This window comes from Corvus hawaiiensis, chromosome 4, assembly GCF_020740725.1.
Source record: "Corvus hawaiiensis isolate bCorHaw1 chromosome 4, bCorHaw1.pri.cur, whole genome shotgun sequence".
Classification (NCBI taxonomy): domain Eukaryota; kingdom Metazoa; phylum Chordata; class Aves; order Passeriformes; family Corvidae; genus Corvus; species Corvus hawaiiensis.
In genome coordinates, this window is record NC_063216.1 from 2,803,663 (window position 1) to 2,823,847 (window position 20,185).

At 41.6% G+C, this 20,185-nt stretch overlaps 1 protein-coding gene across 4 annotated transcripts in view; it reads right to left on the reverse strand.

Annotated features, from left to right (window-relative positions):
• Positions 1-8,752: 8,752 nt before the first annotated feature.
• RERG (RAS like estrogen regulated growth inhibitor) overlaps positions 8,753-20,185 on the reverse strand; it is a 96,576-nt gene continuing 85,143 nt past the window's right edge. For all 4 annotated transcript variants that reach the window (XM_048301577.1, XM_048301580.1, XM_048301579.1 and 1 more), the window contains exons 4-5: positions 12,886-12,959; positions 8,753-11,822 (exon numbers count right to left, since the gene is read on the reverse strand). In XM_048301577.1, coding sequence (XP_048157534.1) covers positions 11,415-11,822; positions 12,886-12,959 — 482 coding nt within the window. In that variant the 3' untranslated portion in view covers positions 8,753-11,414. The remainder of the gene's footprint in view (positions 11,823-12,885; positions 12,960-20,185) is intronic.

Sequence of the window (20,185 nt, forward strand, 5' to 3'; positions counted from 1 at the left end):
ATCATTTGAAATCGTGCTAGGCCTTCAACAAGGTGATCTTTTCAGGATGGTGAACTGACTTCCTGTGGACAAGGAGCAACTGTTAGAGGAGAAGAAACAAAGCTAGGGATTGGAGATGAAAGGGTTTATGTGCTTTTGGCTTCCCTATTTACCAGAAGTAGCTGGCATTAGAAGTACGGATATAATTTGTTTTCTCTGTCTCGCCAATGCCTTACCTTTCACCATGCAGTGCTAAGAAATGCTAATTATGCAGTTATCCTTTTCTGCAGCCCTTTCTAATACACCTTCTCATTATTGTGAGTGGGAATGAGGGACACCCTTTCTAATGCAGTGGTGTAAATGTGTGCACGCTGCCATCACAGGAAAATCGTCAAATAAAAAGAGAAAGTAACAAACAACATTTCTTTTTTCTTTTAGACTTTTTCTTTTCTTTTAGACTTTCAGGGATATTCTTTTAGTCTTTTTTTCTGCGTCAAGGTCAACATTTGAGGTGTGCAAAGTGCTACTGCTGTGGTGATAGTTATTTGCTCAAAACTGGGTGGAATATATGGGGGAAAAAGTATATCTTTCATTGCAAAGAACCTGATTTAGGAACTCTTTTGGTAAGTTCTTGAAAAGTATGGTTTTTTACTTGGCAAGCAGGTGATTTTTTGACTGGAGGGAAATATATCTACACATAAGGGTAGAGAAAGAAAATACACAGACCTTGAAAGATGTTATTGGTTTATTTACAAGAGTGCGAGACAGGTTAATGGACCCAAGGTGGTGTGAGACTTTGGGGAAAAGCAGCTCAGTAAGAGTTGCCAAAGCCTTTGAAGCCAGCACTGGCAATTTTTGTTGTTATTTCTTTTGGAAAGATTATAAATCTCTAATATTTGTAAGGGATGTCATTGATCTGAAGGAATGACTGAGTGTGTAATTTTTGACTTCATGTTTAACTGAGTATGGAAGTAGGCAGAAAGAGAACAGCACTACAGGGTTTATAGAGTGAAAAATGGAGATGACTGAAGGGGAGATCTGTCTTTAGATATTTGGATGAGGAGGAACAACTAGAAGATTTATAACAAAGAACTCTTTATGATAAAACCCCTCCCCAATATCTAACTGTAGTATTTTTAATGTTCATTACAATTTTTAATCATGAAAATTAGAGAAAAAACAGTAGTTGGTTTGAATAAAGATCTTGATGCAGTTTAATCATTCTGGTAGGAACACGATCCTCATTTCTCTCAATTTATTCCAGAGGAAGGGAACACCAGCTTTGGAGAGGAGCTTTTTCTTGACTTTTAATTACTTTTTTTAATTGCAGGTGTTATCAGAGGGTCATCCCTCTTTTCCATGGGAGAATCACTTGGTGAGCCCCTCAGAGGAGGGTGAGCTAACATCATGTCCCTCGCTTGTGCTGCAACAAGCCATGCTGTCTTTAAAGAATACCATATCCATAAAAGAAAGGGATTGGTTGAAAATGCTACCATGGAACTGATAGGAAGATGGTCTTACAATAGCTGTAGTTACAGCTTTTACAAATTACTCCCTATCCACTAATAGAACAGAATCAGTAATCCTTTTAAGGCAGTTGGACAATTAGCTAGGCTTGGTCATGTCCACTTTGCTGTGGTTTCACTGAGGCATTTTAAAGGGGCTGAGGGTCAATAAACTATTGTCTCTTGTATCTTGTTAAAGGAACAGAACTTAGAAGCGTAAGGGTAAAGATTCAGATCCCAGAGTTCCTGAAAACGTACTGGGAATTAATTTTATGAACTTCAGTAAACTAAGAAACAGGTCTAACTAATTCAGGACCAAAAGGGGGAAGTCTGAAACAGGCAGAAAATTGAATTTAGTCTTGATGCAGGCATTTAAGTAGTGAATTATTTTATATTCTAGTCCTGTCCTGCTATGTATTTTTGCGCTGGAAAAAAGAAATATCAATTCAGCAAAGTGCCTCTCAGCAGCCTTACTGAAACATTCACCAGTCTTTGGGAATTTCTGCAAACTTTCCCTGACTTCTACTGGAGTTTGCCATTGGTACACACTCACTTCATGTAATTAGAAGAAGTTTATTCCCTTCCTGGAACTTGACAGGCACAATAATTGCATGTTGGAAACACCATGCTTTCTGTGCTTTTCTGTGTTCGGAGTTCAGACTGTGTCACAGAAGCCACTGGATCAAATCCATGAAGAACCATGTGGGAAAAGTGCGAGGCCTTTCTGACTGAGTTGAAATGCATGCTGTGGTTGTAAATCAAACACAGCTGACACATTAAGGGACATCATCTGGAGCTGGACCTGCTGGCCAGCCAGGTGGTGTGGCCAAGGACATCGATGTGGTAATTACTGTCCCCTTTGCTCATCACTGAATAAAGGAAATTGATTAGACCCGTGGTTAGCAACCTCTCACCTACTGACATGAGCTGAGATCATGACACGGTCTGTGCAACTATCTTAATAAATGAACTTGTTTTGATAAAGGTTTATGGGAGTCCACAAGAATGTTTGAGAATAAGAGCCCTACTGACCAGAAGGTAACACTAGAAAACTACAGAGTACACTGAATTGCATGTGAGCTCACAAAAATGGGGGGTTAGCTCCCCCAGAGAAAGTTTCTTTTTAAAATAGTTGTGAGAAATAACTGTCTTAAGCAGTTACTAATCACAGTAATCTAAATTAGAGTGCTGGGATTTTTTTTTTTTTTTGGAAATGTTAAACCGAATTCAGATCCCTAACTCCTTGCATCAACAATTCTTAAGTTTTTCCTCAAGGAGGACAAAGGCATTAAACCAGACCAGAATCTGGTGGAGAAAACATAGGGCCAACACATGGTAGAGACATGGCAGATGCCATGTCTGTCATTTTATGGGTGCTTTCAGTAGCTTATGAATTTCTGTCTGCAGCCATTTCGAAAACCTCAGGAAATGTTCATGGGCTACACAGGTAAATTAAACACTGTGATCTTTCAGTCTCCACCTTTTTTTTTTTTTTTTTCTACTGACATCTGTTTGTGAAAATTGGAGTGGTGGTAGGTTTTATTGGAGAAAACCATCTGAAACCAGGATAGTAACTAACTCTGTGCTTCAGAATCATAACAACCCTAGCCTAAAGATCTGATGGCCTGCTACCAAAACATACCATGTCATCCATCTCTTCTTTGCTCCCTGCAGTAATAATAATTTTTTTTTTTTTTAAATCTGAGTTTAAACTCCAGGTAACAGGTCATCACTATATGTAAGTGTCAGGGTCCTTCACTAAGCTTTAATTGGGTTTTTGTCTAGAAAGTCTGAAGATATCACTCTTCCCTACTGTTATGGGTTAGCAAGCATAGTCCCGGAAGTGATGGTCTTGCAAAGGGGTGCTTACAGCTTCCTCTGGGACCTGACAGAACCTATCACTTGACCAGTTTGAATACGGACAGTTCTTTAAGCCACTTAAAATTGTGACCGCCTCTGTGATGCACACTTAAGAATAGACAAAGCCTGCCCACAGCTCTCTCTCATTTCTGTGCTGGGACAGGTGGCTGCGGGCCCCATGCGGAGGCCAGTGGGCTCAGCCCAGGCCCTGCTCGGGCCAGGCCAGGCCGGGCCACGGCCATCCTGGAGCCATGGACCTGTTCCACCCACGGAAACCCCCCACAGCCCTGCTGTGTGCAGACAGAGCGGCCCAGCTCCCCCTCTCCAGTGTGGCCAAGATTCAGCTGAAGCTGCCCAGCTGTTCGGCAAAGATCATGTGGCCAACATCGATAAGTGAAATTCCAGCTGCAAGGTCTGGGTGAGATTAACCCTTTTAGTGCTGTGAAGAGCTGAAAACCTGAGGGAAGAGAAAGAGGAGATGCTTAAAGCTGAAATTCTGTTGTAAAGCTATGATGTATCAGAGTACCCATTGTAATTTCATGAAGGCATGGGCGGTGGAGCATTCAACTTGTACTTGTGAGCAAAAGCACCTGAGCTGAGATAGGCAGATGCTGAAGCAGCTGTAATTTCATGAGAAGTTTGGACAGGGAGAGATGGAAGCGATGAGGACTTTTGCTCCAAATGGAGAAGACCTCAGGTCCTAGAGACGCTCCCAGAGATAGTCCTAGAGATGAAGATGAGGAGGACCCTTTGCTCCCAGGGAAGGAGAAGGGCCTCTGTTCTTAGAGATGAAATACTCCCAGAGATGGGTGAAGAGAACTTTTGTTTCTGAACGGCTCAACCTTAAAATTTTACCCCAGTAATTTCAAGAGTGGACCCTCAAAAGCAGTTGTGGGAAAAGCTGCAAGTCAGGGGAAGGGACTCACATGCGAGCAGAGAACCAACCCGGGCGGCTGTCTTGTGATAATGTGTTCATAGCATGAGCAAGAGACTCCTCGTCCTAAATGGACTGAACAAGGTTATTATGGAAGTGATAAACAGACTGAACATCTCAAGGGTTGTCTTTTTACATTGTCAGTGGGAGAAGGGAGAAAGGTGGGGGGGAGGAGGAGAGTTCTGAAGGTGTGGTATGATTTTTTTTTTTCTTCTTTTAGGTCTGATAATAAACTTCTTTATATTCTTTCAAGTTTGGTGCCTGCTTTGCGTTTCTCCTAATTCTTATCTCACAGAAGGTAAACAGTAATGAGTATTTTGGACCAAACCACTACACCTACCTTCCTGCCTCTCTAAAATAACTCTTTGTCATTCCTGCTGTATTTTCTATTGAGTTATAAACTTGAATGTTTTAACTCTATTGCAATGAAACACTCCTTCACAGAAAATTCTCTAAAGAAAGGCTCTAAAAAGGCTTTTTGCATTTATTATGGTTCTTTCAAATATTGAAAAAACAGAGAAAAAAAGCAACAGGCAACTTAGTGGTCTATTACTAGAGGTTTAATATTTACAGAACTATGTAATGTTCTTTTGGTTTTCTCAGTTCACGCAAACAAATCATATAAACAAAATTTTGTTTATGGATTTCTGTTAGATACATAGTAAAACCACGCGCATTTTATATATTGTTAATAACACTCACTGCTTTAGAATTGAATTCTATTCTAAGGAGTGGAAATACACCCTGAATGCAAAAGGGAAATAATTTGGATTGAAGTAGATGTAAAATTCTATCCCGGTTTTGTACTGAATTGAGCAGAATGTTTACGTGAATGTGGTTGAGATTGTATCTGTCCTTAGGAGATACAAGATTTTTGGACACCAAGTGTCAGTACTCAGTGTTCCAGCATAGGCTTTGGTGAGAAACTGCAGAACTACAGAAAGCTCTGCACAGAGAAACCCTAAGAACAAAGAGAAAATTATTTGGACTTTTTTAAACTAGGTTTTTCTCCCTTTCTTCTATCTCTCTTTTTTTTTTCTTCTTCTTCTCTTCTTCTCCCTTTTTTTGTTTTCTTTTTCTTTCTCCTCTCCTTTTCTCTCCTCTGGCTATTTTGAAAGCTGGGTATCAAAAACCCGGCATCATTTACAAATTCCAGACCTAATGTCTATTGCACAATAATAATTCAATTTCATTTCAGTTAGATTTGCAAAAAGAAATCCAAGTTAAAACCTCAAAATATTCCACTGTTTCTGATTACTTAGTTCGGTCAGATCACCTGTGCACCAGCACTGCTGCATGAAATCTTACAATTGCTTTTCAGGAAAATGGGAATTCGACTTTTATTTGGGTTATGTCCCTTTGGGGTTCTTTATTGGTTTTTTTTATTTGAATTTTTTTCATGTCAGAAGTTTTATCTGGGTCTCCTTGATATTCCTTGTAGTAATGACAGCTTTGACTAGGCTAGTGGAAATAGAGTGGAGAGTTAAATCGTGTACTGACAGAGGAGTTTGATAAAAACCCTTATTTTTTACATTACTGATACATTCTCAGTCTCCAGAACTTGCTGGGTTTTGAAATGAGGTTCTGTAAATTCCTGATACTACATAAAATTTAAAAGGAAAGAATGTGTAGGTTTTTTCTGTGAGGTATAATTGGAAGTCTGCCTGTAAATTGTTTTCAATTATTTTTTTTATTATTCTGCGTGTTAATATTTCATGACAGGCCACGGCTGCTCCTCATGATGCAGAATATTTCAGTCTGGTTGAGGACTGGTACTTGACACAGATGTCTGTACTACAATGGCAAGACGTTCCCTTATTGAAAAAAATGTATTTCCAACTCTTCAGAGCAGCTGTGTTCAGTGTTAATAATTTATACCCAGAGGCATTTGCAAATACTCCATCCTTGTGAGAGTGACCTCTGAGAAGTGATACAGCCTCTTTGCCCATAAAACACCCCTGGGTATCAGAGTCAGGTGACAAGTACCATTTTAAAAAAACCCCAACCAACCAACCAAAACTCAAAACAACTTAATATGATAGAAGCAGGAAAAGACAAATGCTGCTTTGGGGAGTCAAGCTGGAGATGGAAGAGATCATTCCAAAGAGGCAGAAGGCCAAACTCCCCTCAAATTTTTGGGTTTATGAAACAGCCAGTAGTGTGGACTTACCTCACAGCTTCCTGCCAGTCTACTTCATACTAAAAATGGAGAAGAATCCTTCAAGTGGATGAGAGAAATTGGCTATTGGAGTGTTTTCTCCACACGCTGGCTGCCAGGGCTGTGGAGTAGGGGCTTGACCCATCCCGTGCCAAACCCCGCCGGGGTCAGCGGAGTCGTGCCCCAGGTTCTTGGCACTCTCCTCCTGCTGCAAGCTGCATTAACAGCCTTCCTCGTGGGCAACTGTGCTCACAGAAACCAGGCTGGGCTGGCCTCATGCAAGCCATCATTATCACCTCCTAGAAACCTTGCACAGCACCGGACAAGCTGCTGCTTTATATTTTCATAGCCTGAGGTAATTAGTGCCTGGCATCTGTAGCGGAAATAAAATGCCTAACTCTGGAGTTTCTAAAATGACACTGTTTTCATTACAGGTTTAGTTTTGCAAAGAACATAAAGGCAGATACATCAAAATGCCAAGAAGCCTCCTTTAATTAAAGCCTCTTTCTCCTTTTCTTCTTAAGAGATGCATATGTATTGAGCCATTAAAGAGAAAGATAAAAGGAACCCCGAACACTGTTTATACACAGCCTTTATGACTGCAGCTACTTACTTTGCAGGAGACATTATTTTGACTGGAGCAAGCTACGGTGTAGCTTGACAGAACTCCAGGCTGCTTTGTAGTGCTCCAGAGGCAGGCAGTGACTGGTGTTGTGGGGTTTCACTTCCCAGCATAGATTCTGCACCCAGATTTCGTGCAGTGCTCTGCCAGATGTGACATTCTTATACCCCCACTAGTGCTCACCATGCTTTGGTTACTTGGTTGGCCTGGGTTTGGGGGAAAAAGAACAGATTCCAGCTCCCCTCTTCAGTGCTGAAGCTTCCTCTTAATACCCATGCTCTGTATGATTGTTTACCACTCATATAATTTTCCTTTCATAAAGTACTTATTATGAACCTTCTCTTCAGATTAACAGTGCATTACCCTTGGAACATGTGCATAGTTGGCAGCAGGTGAAAAGTTGCCTCTGTCCAAAGCACCAGCATAAATCTCCCAGACTGCTTAGCCCAGGATTTCACCTCAGAAGCCTGGGATCAAGATCCACGTTATTTAGTTGGCAGGACAGCATTTGGTGGGTTTCACTGAGGTTAGTTAATAACCCTGTAACTTTTTCAGCAGCCCTGAAATAGTTAGCAAGGACATTTGGAGCTGTGCCTCACTGTAGATGCTGTCTGACTTCTCTATTCCAGGACTAACAGCCAAATAAGTTCAAATTAAATGATCCAAATTTTACAGTGCTTATTCCGGTAAAATTCACTGTTTGTTTTCCTTAGATAAAGATCAGATAAAAACCAAATCAGGGCTTTTGGAACTGGCCCCTTAATAGCTGGAAGGAATGCTGAAGACATCTAATGGAAGATCAATACGTGACAGTTCAGTACAGAAAACACTATTTTTTCTTTTTCTTTTTTATTTTCTTTTCTTATATATTATCTACAAGCACAAGCTTTCATATTTTTAATGTAAAAATGCATACAGATCATTATATATATAAAAATCAACTAGCCTTGTAGCAAACTGCCAGATTCAACCAACCCCAGGTTGGGGACAACCTGTCTGGATCCATGTGCAAACCCAGTGGCTGATCCTCACTTCCATCTGTAGTTGCACCAAACCCCCAGATACGAAGATTCTCAAAGTTCTAGGGAAGTTTTGGGTCCTGATCCAGGTCTTGCAGCACGGGCATGACTAACTCTTCATCAATTGAAGATAAATATTTAAAAACTTCATAAATGACACTCAACTTGTTGCAGGTAACAAGTATCCCTTTCACCTTTCCTCCCCATTTTTGTTTATTGTCCTTCCCATCCTCTCTCTGCAGAAATGGTAGTGGGCAGAGGAGAGAAGTTTAATGTTAGTGTCACATACATACACTTAACCAGCAGCAGGAGAAACAGAACTTAACCTGTTGATGTCTGCTGCAGAAAGGCTGCTGAATGTGGGCTCATGCTGCACTTGGCCTTTTCAATGCTTGGGCAATTTTGGGCTCGATTTGCACATTGTGGAAATATGACAGATTTATAACATAGCCAGTAATATGTTGCAAAATTGTGAGCAACAGTAAATGAAGTTGCATTTAACACTATGTATGAACAGATTATAATATACCATAGTAGAACTGGCTTAGGGGAAAAAAAAAAATCAATGAGCAATTAAGTGAAGAACTTTGTGTTTGTTTTGGAGGAAAGGTCACAAAATAGCGGCCTCCTTTTTGCCCAAGTGTTTATCTTGTTTGGCAGTTTCCAAATTCAGTGTTTGCAAAGGAATGTTACTATTTTTGTTGTAAGTTCTTTATGTAACAAGGGATATTTGCACAGTGGAACATTTTATTTTCACCAGGATTTTATAATTTGTCTATACAGATGTTATAGAAGAAGATACAATTTGCTGGAAATCTTTTGGAAAGTATGAGGGTCATAACTTAGCCTCCCCTTCCTTTCAACTCTTCTAGCATGAATATGATTAATTATTTTCTCTTGTCATTCATTTATAACCTTTTTATATTTTAAATGCAGCTCCAACATGAACCCCAAGAAAGGTTTTTCAGATAAAGAACTGTTGAAGTTTTCTGAGAGGGATGAATCAATTGCTTAGCATACCAAAGTAAAGACTCAGCTGTGTTGCCATGGGGTTCCAGGTAAGGATTTTGTTTACTTCAGATATAGTGCACCAGCACTGATTTGAAAGATAACAGAACCTTAGTGCTTCAGCTTGCAAATGCTCACTCTGGCTCTTAATGTAACTACATTGCTTGCAAGTTCAGCCCCTCAGCTAAACAATTCTGGTTTGTGAACAGGCACTAGCTCGCTCTTTTACACTTGTATTGATTCTACATTACTAACAGGACTAAAAATGGCAAAAACTCTATTTTTTTCTGTTTTTTTTTTTTTTTTTTTAAAAAGTCAACAATATGATGAATAGTATGGGAACAAGTGTGTCACAGAGGCCTGTTGCAAGAACCCCCTGCTGAGAAGCACACGGTGAAGTTTCCATTGCAGTGTGTCCAGCTGATGTACAGCAACACACGTGAACATGAGGACCAAAATATAGACATTGATGCCAGGAGAGTGACATGAGTTTTTTACCATCTAGAATACAGAAGCAGAGAAAACAAACAACAGCACAAATAAAATATACATCTGAATGTGATGTTCTTTGCTGGTTGGCTAAAAGTGAAAGTTTAAAAAAAATGTACTTTGGTAAAATATCTTTAAGTGAATACTTACACTAGAAGTCCTAATTTGAAAATTTTCTCTGTTCACAGGGATACACATACCTGCCTCTTCAGCCTGTTCCACCACCTATATGGCTACCTCTAACTGTACAAAGTGCTATCCAACTAGATTTACTCCCTTTCCTACATCTGTGGCAATTTGCATTTGATAGTCTTTTGGAGTTACTTCCTTGCAGAGGCAAATAACCACACGAAATACAAAGCAGTGGAGAATAAAGCTGTAAGTAGTTGCTACAAGGAGGCTGTTCCTCAAAGAAGAACACTGCTAATTTGTCATCCCGACCCTGTGGCTGGCTGTGGTTCTACATGTTGACAGTCTGAGCTGCCTAAAGGGACTCAACGCCACTGGAGGGAGACCAGCACAATCTGAATGAAAAGCTTCCGATCTCGGTTCATGCATCTTTTAGCAGTTAACAAACCAACTAGACAGGAGGCAAAACTTGGCAACTGGCTTAAATGAGATGATCAGGGAGAAGGAAAAAACTGGACACCTTTTATCCCAGGCACCAAAATCTGATAAAATGCACTTTCATGTCAATGTGCGGGGTAACAGTCACAAAAAACCTGTGCTGCTTTAAGCCCCAGAGTGCTCCAAGCAGCATCTGGAAGTTTAAACAGCTGAAAATTATGGTCTTTTGATATGGTAGAGGCCATTCAGATCTGATTTACATTTGGGCTTAGACTTTAAATACTTGCCTTCCCAAGGATTCAGTTCTTCTTCAGTATAAGATAGACTAAGAGGAACTACGTGAATCGAAAAAAAGACCAAAACAAAAAATTAACAAAAGCTAAAAACTACCCACAGCTAAATCAATAGTAATATGTTTTTTTGGGCTTTTTTTTTCAGTTTGATTTCCCAACGCGTATACTCCCATTTCCCCAAGCACAGTACTGCACTTTGAGGGGGAAATGCTGAAATGCCACTGGACTAGCTGATTATTTCTTGAGAATTCTGCCATTTCAGAGGAGCTGGAAGAGCAGCTGAACTTCAGCTCTCTTGAAATGTGTGTCTAGCTGGCTGAACACTCCAGGAAATAGACCTTTCCTATATTTTTGCATACCTTGCTAAGAACATCAACACCCATGGACTTGACAAAAATAACAAGGAAGGACAGTTTGGAGTGAAAGCACACAATGAGCCAACTTAGAGCTGGTGAAGGTGTCAGGTGAACTTTCTGATACAACGCAGCAGCCTCTCCATGTATTCAGTCCCGGACAACACCGCTTGTGATGGTTGTTGGTGGACTGTTGATGATGGCTGTTGATTCAGAGGGCTGAATCTTACTCTCCAATGGCTACCGAGCAGCAATCTGGCTGGAAATGATGTTTAGGCACTACTGACTTGCAGGGGATTGGAGCTAGCCACACAGAAGCGGAAGATTCTCTCTTGGTTGCCAATCCCCACAATTGTCTAGTCCTTTGGAGTTCATTTGGTGTTTGGTTTTTTTTTCTTGGTGTTTTGGGTTTTTTTTATCCCACATTAGTCAGAAACAGTGTGGCTAAATGCATTTCAAAACAGGAAAATAGTACAACTCCGTGTTACTCAAAAAAGTGAAGGTGTTTGTCTTTTTTTGTTTTCATTGCAAAGCTTTGACCATTTTTCATTAAACGTGCTCTGCTTGCCCCATCCCTACTCTGAGCTAAACTGCTCTAAAATGCTTCTCTGGCTTAGGACAGCTCTTTTAGCTGCTGATTTTGGTAAGCATCTTATTAATGGCCTGCTTGACATGGGTGGTGGAGCTTCGTCTCCGAGTCTTGCCCTGGACCATCTTCCGGCGCCGCACCTCCCGACAGAGCTCATAGAAGGCCTCCATGATGTTGCCCTCTCCTGTGCAAGCAGAGCACTCGTAAAAAGCACAGGCAAGTTCTGTGGCCAGCTTTTCACCTTCCTCTGTGCTGACTTGCCTGGAGTGATCCAAGTCTGCTTTGTTCCCCACCAGGATCAGGGTGACATTTTTGGGCTTTTTAACTTCATCCAACAAGTTCTTAAGTGGCAGCATTTCCTCGAAGCTGCCTCTGTCCGTGATGTCGTAAACCAGCACGAAGCCCTCACCCCATCGCACGTGTCCTTCTTTCTGAATGGCATCCTCCTGTTGGAAAAGACAGACACCAGCCTTAGGAATTTGATTTACAAAGAAGATGGCAGGCCTTCAGGGAGGTGCTGGTCCTCCAAAGCCTCCAAAGCTGTGTACATCTGCTTTACTTTATACTTTGTACACATCACCTTTCTCATCACGTGGCACAGGAGATCTACTGCACCCAGTGCCATGAGCTGCACAGGCCTGTGCAGGGCGAGCACCTGCCCTGTTTTAAAAGGAAGGGAGACCTGACTATGACAAATCTGCTCTTCACTTTAGTCAGAATCGTTGACTGAAGTTGTAAAGCCTCATCACTTGACTGTAGAAGTGGATTGTGACTTTGTGCCTAGTAATGCCGTGCTGCTGGGCCGGCCCTGAATCAAAGGCATGACAACAAAATAATTTTACCCCCAGTGATGCCTGAAGTGGCCACCTAAAAAAACAGACTAGACAGGAATAAGGGAATAAAGGTAGGTATTTATTTGAAGGGCCTTCAAAAGTACCCCTGGGGAGCCAGAGGCTGCTGCCAAGATGGACCCCGAGTCACAAGTTCTTCACACTTTGATAAGTTTGGTTCATTTGCATATCAGGGTTAATTCTCCAATTAAAGCTTCAGTTAATGATGTCATTTCCCCAAGCTTGCCCCCCTTTCTGAAGCTGTTGGTTTACACACTTTGGGCCTAGGACAGTCTGGGTGTCCTTGGAGAGCAGGCCTGGAGAGGCTTTGTTGTGTCTACCTGGCATGAGAGAGCAGAAGTGAACTCCAAGGAACTCCAGAGTTACAGACCAGGCAGTGCATGATTTGAAAAATATGAAAGTTAAAACCTAAGGCATCACCAGAGTAAGCCCCTTGACTTGTTTGTTCTCCCAGTATTTGAAAACTCTAAGCAGCATCCCTTGCAGAAGGGCGTGGATCCAGCATGGGGGAACGATGGGGGGGTTCTGCCCAGAAGCAAATCTGTGTCCCCAGAGCAGAGCACACCTGGCCCCGGCGCACTGCTGCCACCACCACGCTCCCCTCCCCTGCTGCGTACCCGAGCCAAGGAACTGGGTAGCAGCACATGCACCCACACACCTGACCAGCTGTGTCTAGTATCTCCATGGAAACCACTTCATCATCAATGGTAGCTTGGTGACGGTACGTCGACTCTAAAATAAGAACACATATTGTGAAACGTACTAAAAGAACGTAATTTTCTCTCTCTTTTTTTCTTTTAATCTTCCTCACAGATCTCCCAGCACAAGAGCTGAGATGTGACACACAGTTTGACTAAATTTTCTTTGCTGGAGCTCTTCCAGCCATTCTGGACACTCAAGTCCTCTTTTTTACAACAGCAACGCTTTTACCTCTCTCCACAGGGCACAACTTTTTCTTCCCCATGAGTTAGACCAGCAAAAGGCTGGTGGATGCTGCAATCTGCACCCAACAAAGGACAGTTTGCTGTGGCAGAGAGCTCTGCAGAGCTGTATCCCATTTTTCATGTTTCCTCCTAGGAAAGGCTGCTACCTATGGAAGACAATACCACAGCTCTCAAAGTATCCAGCTCAACAGGCTGTCACTGCGTAGCTTGGTGATCAAAACCAGTATGGTTGCAGATCAAGGAACCTAACCACTAAGCTCAGGCCTTGTACTGTGAAAAAATTACAGACCAGTTAGGTATTTTAGGAATGTGTGTTTTAAACATGCTGAAATCATCACATTCCCCTCTTCTAGCAAGGGATCAAGCAGTGATTTCCCTGTTTATGATTTATAAGGATAACCAGTGGGCATTAAGCATTTACACTATGCCATAGGAAAAAATAAACCTATTTACAGTCCCAGGTTCTGGAACCAGGCAACTAATCAGAAAACTAATGACAAAGGAGCTTGTTTTATCTTAATAAGCTGATAAGCTAAATTTGATAGCATTTGACCTAAAACATGGACAACTATCTGTGCTAACATTCAGATTTATTACTGCTGCTAGCTCACAGATGTCCTATATCAAAAGGCAAATATGTGTGCTGTAAAAGTCTGGCCAGTGACTATGAATGCTTTGCATTGTCAGAGACACAAGCCTTTCATTTGGTACAAATCTCTTCAATAGGAAAGAAGGATATCTTTTAGGAAACGCATTTCTTTGACTTGAACTTCTGGAAGGGCTCGTGTTTGGTGAAGGCCTGTTTTCACGATGTACCTCTTCATCATCAGGAAGGTTTCAATGCTGTCAGTGCTGCAAACAGTCTCTTCCCAAACCAAAAATGTCCCACTCCCTCCCTGTGCCACCTTAATTGCTATAATTGCCCAGCTGTCTCTAATAAGGACAAATGGTCAATTTACTTGGGCAGATGGCAAGCAATCTTGCTGTAGAGTTTCAGGCCATGAAGACTGGGTTTTCTGAAAGGCTGTAAATACCTCTCCTGGTTAGTATTTCCAGGCTGTGGAAGGAGTTGGAGTCTCCCTTTGTGATCTTGAGGCTACACCTACACAGCAAAGTAAGGTATAGCAAAGTCTCTTGGTGGTGTGTCTCATCTGTCCCTTCCACACACCCTCCTATGTGCAGCAATTCCCTCAGGGAACGCAGAAAAAGCAAGAAACACTCCTTCAGTGTGAGAGCTGCAGTGATGCACCTTCAGTGAGTTATTTCAGCGTTCAGTGCTAAGTTGGGATTCCCTGTGTAGTACTCCAAGCTCGAGGTTATTTAGGAACTTCTGCTTTGCTTCTTTGGGGGAGGGTGCTGTGGAGAAGAGAGAGCTCTCTGAGTAAGCAATGTGATTTTAGCTCCTTACTTGCTAAGGCTTTGCAGTGCTTATATGCCTTCAACCATCTGGCCCTGCATGACAAGTGGCTGCTGAGAATTTTTCCACAGAAGCTGAGAAACGTGGCTCACCCAGCCACGACTGCAGGGTATGTGTGAAATGTCCTCCTTAGGAGGCAGGATGGGGTAGGCCATACAGATCTTCCCTATGAAATGGGAGAATAAATATTGAGGAATAGGCTTTTTCTCACTGTGCAAAAGCAGCATGAATCTTAACTGATACTTGACTTCTCAAAATAGGACTCTGGTGGCGCTTTATGTTGCAAGTTTAACTTGCTTTGGCTGCTCATGTTGGAAAGGAATCTGATCTTGGATGAGTAGCACCGATTTAGGTCGGATTTGTGTAAATAAATCTTAGTAAATGTGTGTCTGTTCCTGTGCTTTGGAATGTGTGGTAGCTGGGTGAATTTTAATGAGGAGTGTAAAACAGCTGGACGTTGAAAGCATTTTTGGTGTAATCACAGACATGGCTTCTCCTTCAAGGGAATGGAAACATCTGAAGAATCTGGTTGTCTTGTAAATTATGAGCCCTGAAGATGCGAGTTCCAGTCTGCTCACACTGATCCCATGGTACTTCACAAAAACACTGCCTTGCTTTGGGATTTATTGGTATCATTTTCCTTGTGGTACTGCCTTTTTTTTCTTTCTTTTTTTTTCCTTTTTCCTTTCTTCTTTTTTTAGACATGCAGCCAGAGAGTAATTACAGGGCTTGAGATAACTGCTGGACCCCTGACTGAAACCACTGACAACACAGGTGTCTGTGTCTCAGCTAAGCACCCCTGACTCCTATTAGAGCTGATGAAATAAAATAGGTGCTGGTGCAATATAGCTTACCTGAGCTCTCTCCTGGAACAAACTGCACCTTAAAAGTACTTGGAAGTCTAAAATTGGTCAGATGAATCCAGGCTATGAAAGTCTTAAGCCTGTGTCATCACAGTTAAGTAGAAAAAGCAAGGTGTAACACTCTACCAGTGGCTCTCAGGATGATTTTGGGCAACTTCCTGCACTTCAGATCGTGATTTGCACCAGGTGCTGCCTATATATTCTCTCTATAGCTATGTGGCTAAACCCTCACAGGTGGAACAAACACCATGGAGCTGTGTTTTGCTCACCACAAACTCGGTGTCAAACCTGCCAGCCTCAAAGCAGAGTCAGGGAGCTGCTGTGCAGACTGAGCTGTGGCTTGTCTGAAGCTGGCAGTGCTGTGGAAATAGATTTATTTGCTCTGCTTCGATATAAATAAGTAAATCTGACCTGTTCTTGCTGGTCTGGGGGCGTGCTGTGCTTCCAGTCATATTCCCAGTAAGAGGCTCAAAGGTGCTGATGATGAGTGTGGCTGATGCCAGATTCCAGAGTGGCTCCTGGTCATAAAGCTGAAGTCCCCCAGCACTCCTGCTGTGCAAAGCACTCTTGGTCCTCATAGTTCCATTGTTTGAAAAATTAAAGTTCATGTCAAATATATTTAGAGTTGTCAAAAGGCCTGAGGATCGTGTTGGAGATGGTAGCAGTTGGTTTGGTTTTGAGCCACAATAATTCATTAATAGCAACTGAGTAAATCTTTCAAATGACCACAGCTGCTGAGAAATTATGGAAAAAATTATTTTGCAGGGGAAAAAAAAATAAACCAGCTTCCCTGGGGGCTCTTGGTGTTGATAAGTATATTATAGATATCCCTATTCTTCTGGAAGTATGATTAAAAAAAAAATACAGGAACAAAACCTACTTATGTAGGGAAAACTTTGACGCCCGTGATCCAGAGGCTGTCCATGGATGAAATAATCAGTCACAGCTTGACCACATCACATCACATCCTTGTACTGTGCTTATTGTGGCATTTTTAACAGAGCTTTGGCCTGTAAGACTTGGCTGGTCATCTCTCAAACCTTTGTTTTGTCCAGGACTATCCTGTTTTTCTGAATATATTTGTTCCAGAACACTGTATTTTGTAGAGGAAAACTATTATCTGGCAATTAATTTCTAGCTTTTGGGTTATAGTTGCAGTGATGTAAAAAGCTGTTTTCAATACCTGTTTATTTTGAACTGGCAATATCTATTGGGATATGTCACAGCTCTAGAATGAAGTGTTTGCATGGAGGTGTTTCTTGAATTTAGGAGTAGGTAAATCAGCTGAGATGGAGCAACATTTTACAGCCAAATTTAAGGAACAGCCTGGTCTCTTGTTTGCTTTTAGGTACAGAGGGACACAAACTCTCTTTCCATACAGAATTTCAGTTGATTTTTTTTCATCAAGAAAGGTTAATAAAACAAGGACACATAAAAACACTCTAAGAAACTTTGGTTTCATGGTGGTTTTCAGCCAGATGGATCCAAGAAATGCAAGAGATCTGGAGAAAGACCTTTTGTGGAATGACTGCAGCAGAGTTTTCAGACCAAAAACTTCAGCTAACAGCCATGAACTTTTAAGTCATGGTTAAAGTCCTCTTGGATGGCAGTGGAGCAGTACATCTAAAGGACAAAAACTCCCCATAATTAGTTCTGTTAACAGAATAAAGGTTCCTGTTTTCTGTTTGGGGTGTTTTTGTTGTTACCTCACTACTCATTTAGACTCCTGCAATCTTTGGCACCCATCTGAGTGTACCTGGCTATCACATTTGAGAACAGTGACTTTGACAACCCACTGGAGGAAAAAAGACCCCTATTTCTATTACTAACCCTGGTGCTGTTCTCCTTCTGTGAAGTCTGTCCCCCTCTGCATTTCTTTGCTGCTTCAGGAACTTTTCACATTTTACAAAGCCTCTGTAAGCTGAATGGATCCTCCTGACTCAGAAAGTCTCTCCTGCCTTCTTCCTTCCTCAACCCCAGCTCTCCTCAAAGCACAGCGGAATTTATTTTTCTTGCTTGCATCTGGCTGTTACGTGTTCCCTCTGTTATTTACCTTGCAGGAGGGTTTTTATTTTGCCACCACCTGTGGTTTTATGGTAAGCACAGTACCACCTTTGTGTATTTAGAACATGTTTCTACTGCTAATGCAGCATAACCTCACGTGTCTCTCTTTTCATTAACACCACAGCCCCCCAAATGAGCAAAGTTGGGTTATGTGTTGATAATACCATCAAACAACATGCCATGAATGGTCATTGCATCATGATTATCATGTGTAAAAGAAGAAAAAATAGTAAAAATGAAGTTTCTGAAAGGAAACTTTGTGACTCTGATAATTTGACTCGGACTCTTCAATGTTGTGTTGTACATGTGCAGCCCCAAGAGTCAGGAAATAGGGAAGGGAAAGTTCCAGGAGGTTGTACACTCATCACAGGTGTCATGTGCTCTTAATGGGCAAAGGCCATGCTACACAAACACTCATATCAAGCTGCAGCTTTCAACCCAAACATGTATGAAAGAAGAGTTGTTTGCAGAGATATTGAACCCAAGTCTAGAGTCTCCAGCCTGCTTCACATGCTGTGAATGCTGCTTTTGGAATTCACAAGGTGATGTGCAAACAGGTTTCTTTCCTAACTTCATTTTTGGCTGCCCTCTCCAAGGCTACGTTTGCTGCAATCAGAGTTGCTGCAGGTGTTCCCAAACCAGTCAGGTTAAAGCTGAGCACAAAAGGGGCCACATGGGAGGCACTGCAGGCAGTGAGTGCGCCTTGGCTTGTTGAGCTGCTTTTAGTTGTTTTTCAGTACAAGGTGAAGCTCTCAGAGGTCTCTGTTCTACATAAATCGAGGCTGGGTGAGGCATAGCAGCCCTATTCATACCCTTAAGAAGGCACAGGGTGGAGCAGCCCTTGGGCCATCAGCAGGCATGAACCTCTGCACAAGCCTGGATGCAGGGTTGTCCATGGAGATGGGCAGAGACCATTCGTAGGTGACCTTAGAAGCAGCTTCAGGTGCTGTGGGGACTCATGGGGGAAAAAAGGATGCTCTGTGGAGCACAAGGACACATGCAAAAAACCCAGCTAACTGCAGTGTGAAGTATGGAGAACAAATCCAGGAGAAAGGAGGCTTGATTAGGTTGTGGCTTAGTGAGCAGTTTGGTTTTTATCATGTTTTCCTATTTCTAATAAAGTGGGAAGGTAACAGATGGCTAGTATTTGCATAGCCCCATGAGACTATAAAGTTCTCATCTTGGCATGAGAGGATCTGTTGCATCCTTAGAATTTCCTCTTATTAGGAAGAACACATGAGTGATTAAAAACTAGTCTACAGAAAAACATTTTTTCTTCATGTGTTGATATTTTCAATAAACAACATTTTGGCCTCCAAACAGAAATTGTAGAATAGTTTTCTTGAAGAGGACTCTAAAAATAATGCAAAATGTCTTTATTTGTTACCTTCTGCTGCACGCAAACATGATTTTTCTGCTGCATGTGAAGAATGGGTTTCTTTTGAGAAGTGAAGTGGTGTGTTGCTTTTCCTTTCCTATAGGTTCTGTCTTCATTCAACTTTTACTGGGATAGGCAAAGAAAACGTGGGCAGGTACCTGGGAACTGAATTCATCAAAGCATGCTAAAACCAAACCAATAAAGCCAGAGCAGTGCTAACAAGTAGGGAGTAAGCTTAAAGGTTTAAACAGCTGTTGGTTGTTTTGGTTTGCTGGTTTTTTGGGGGTTTTTTGTTTGTTTTTTTTATTTAATTTTCTCCCCAACACTTGGAAGGGACGTTGGTTCTTGGTAGGAATTATGTCCCTGATAAATTTAAGTCTAAATAAATCGTATTTTGCTATGCCTTTTTGTCTGATTGCAGCAAGAAGTCTTTGTTGGTGAAGCTGAGTTTCACCTTATTTCTGACAATATAAATGAGAACTAACCAGTGAGACTTTTCTCACCCTAAAACAAGTAAAACAAAAGCCTTTTCTCCTGAAGGTGCAGAGGCAAGCACTGGAAAACTCTGCTCATCTGGAAAACATTTCAGAATATGATGAGCAACAAAAGTAGGGGCAAAATATTTTGCAGCTGTAGCTATAGCAAGAACAGCCACTGCCATTCCTGGGTTTTGCTGTCTGTTGAGCTACTGTAAAAAAAGCAGTGTTTTTATTACTGGCATCAGGAATATCTTCATCCCAAGACTCATATGAAAGAAAACAAACCACATTTTCAGATAACTGCTTCCCATGTTATTGAAAGCATCTTCTGTTGCTGCTCTCAATTACAATTTCATCATTTCAAGCCTTTGTTGAGAATTTTAGAAGCCAGAGTTGGTGTTTTAAGGTGCTTAAGGCCATATGAGTCCATTTCCTTAGAAACACCTCAGAGAACTTGGGAATACTTTCATGGCTCATTGCTGTAATAGATTCAGTATAAATTCCTCCCACTGAAGAGCATGGTAAAAATGATGCAACATATTAAATGTATATCAAGTTAAATAATGTTTCTACTGTTTTGATGTAGGAGAAATATAAACATGGGATGAAGCATAGGAAGGCACAACCTAGACTGCTGAGGACTGAATCCCTTAAGCACCGAGGCAAAGGAATGAGTAATTTTGTCAATAAAAATTGAGGATATGAATAGCTGGAGTCTGGCTGGAGAATAAGGCTGCTTCCCAGTGATTTATGAAGTGTCTACACATTTGTCATGGTAGTCTCTGAAGCACAGGCTGGCAGCCATTCCTCCCA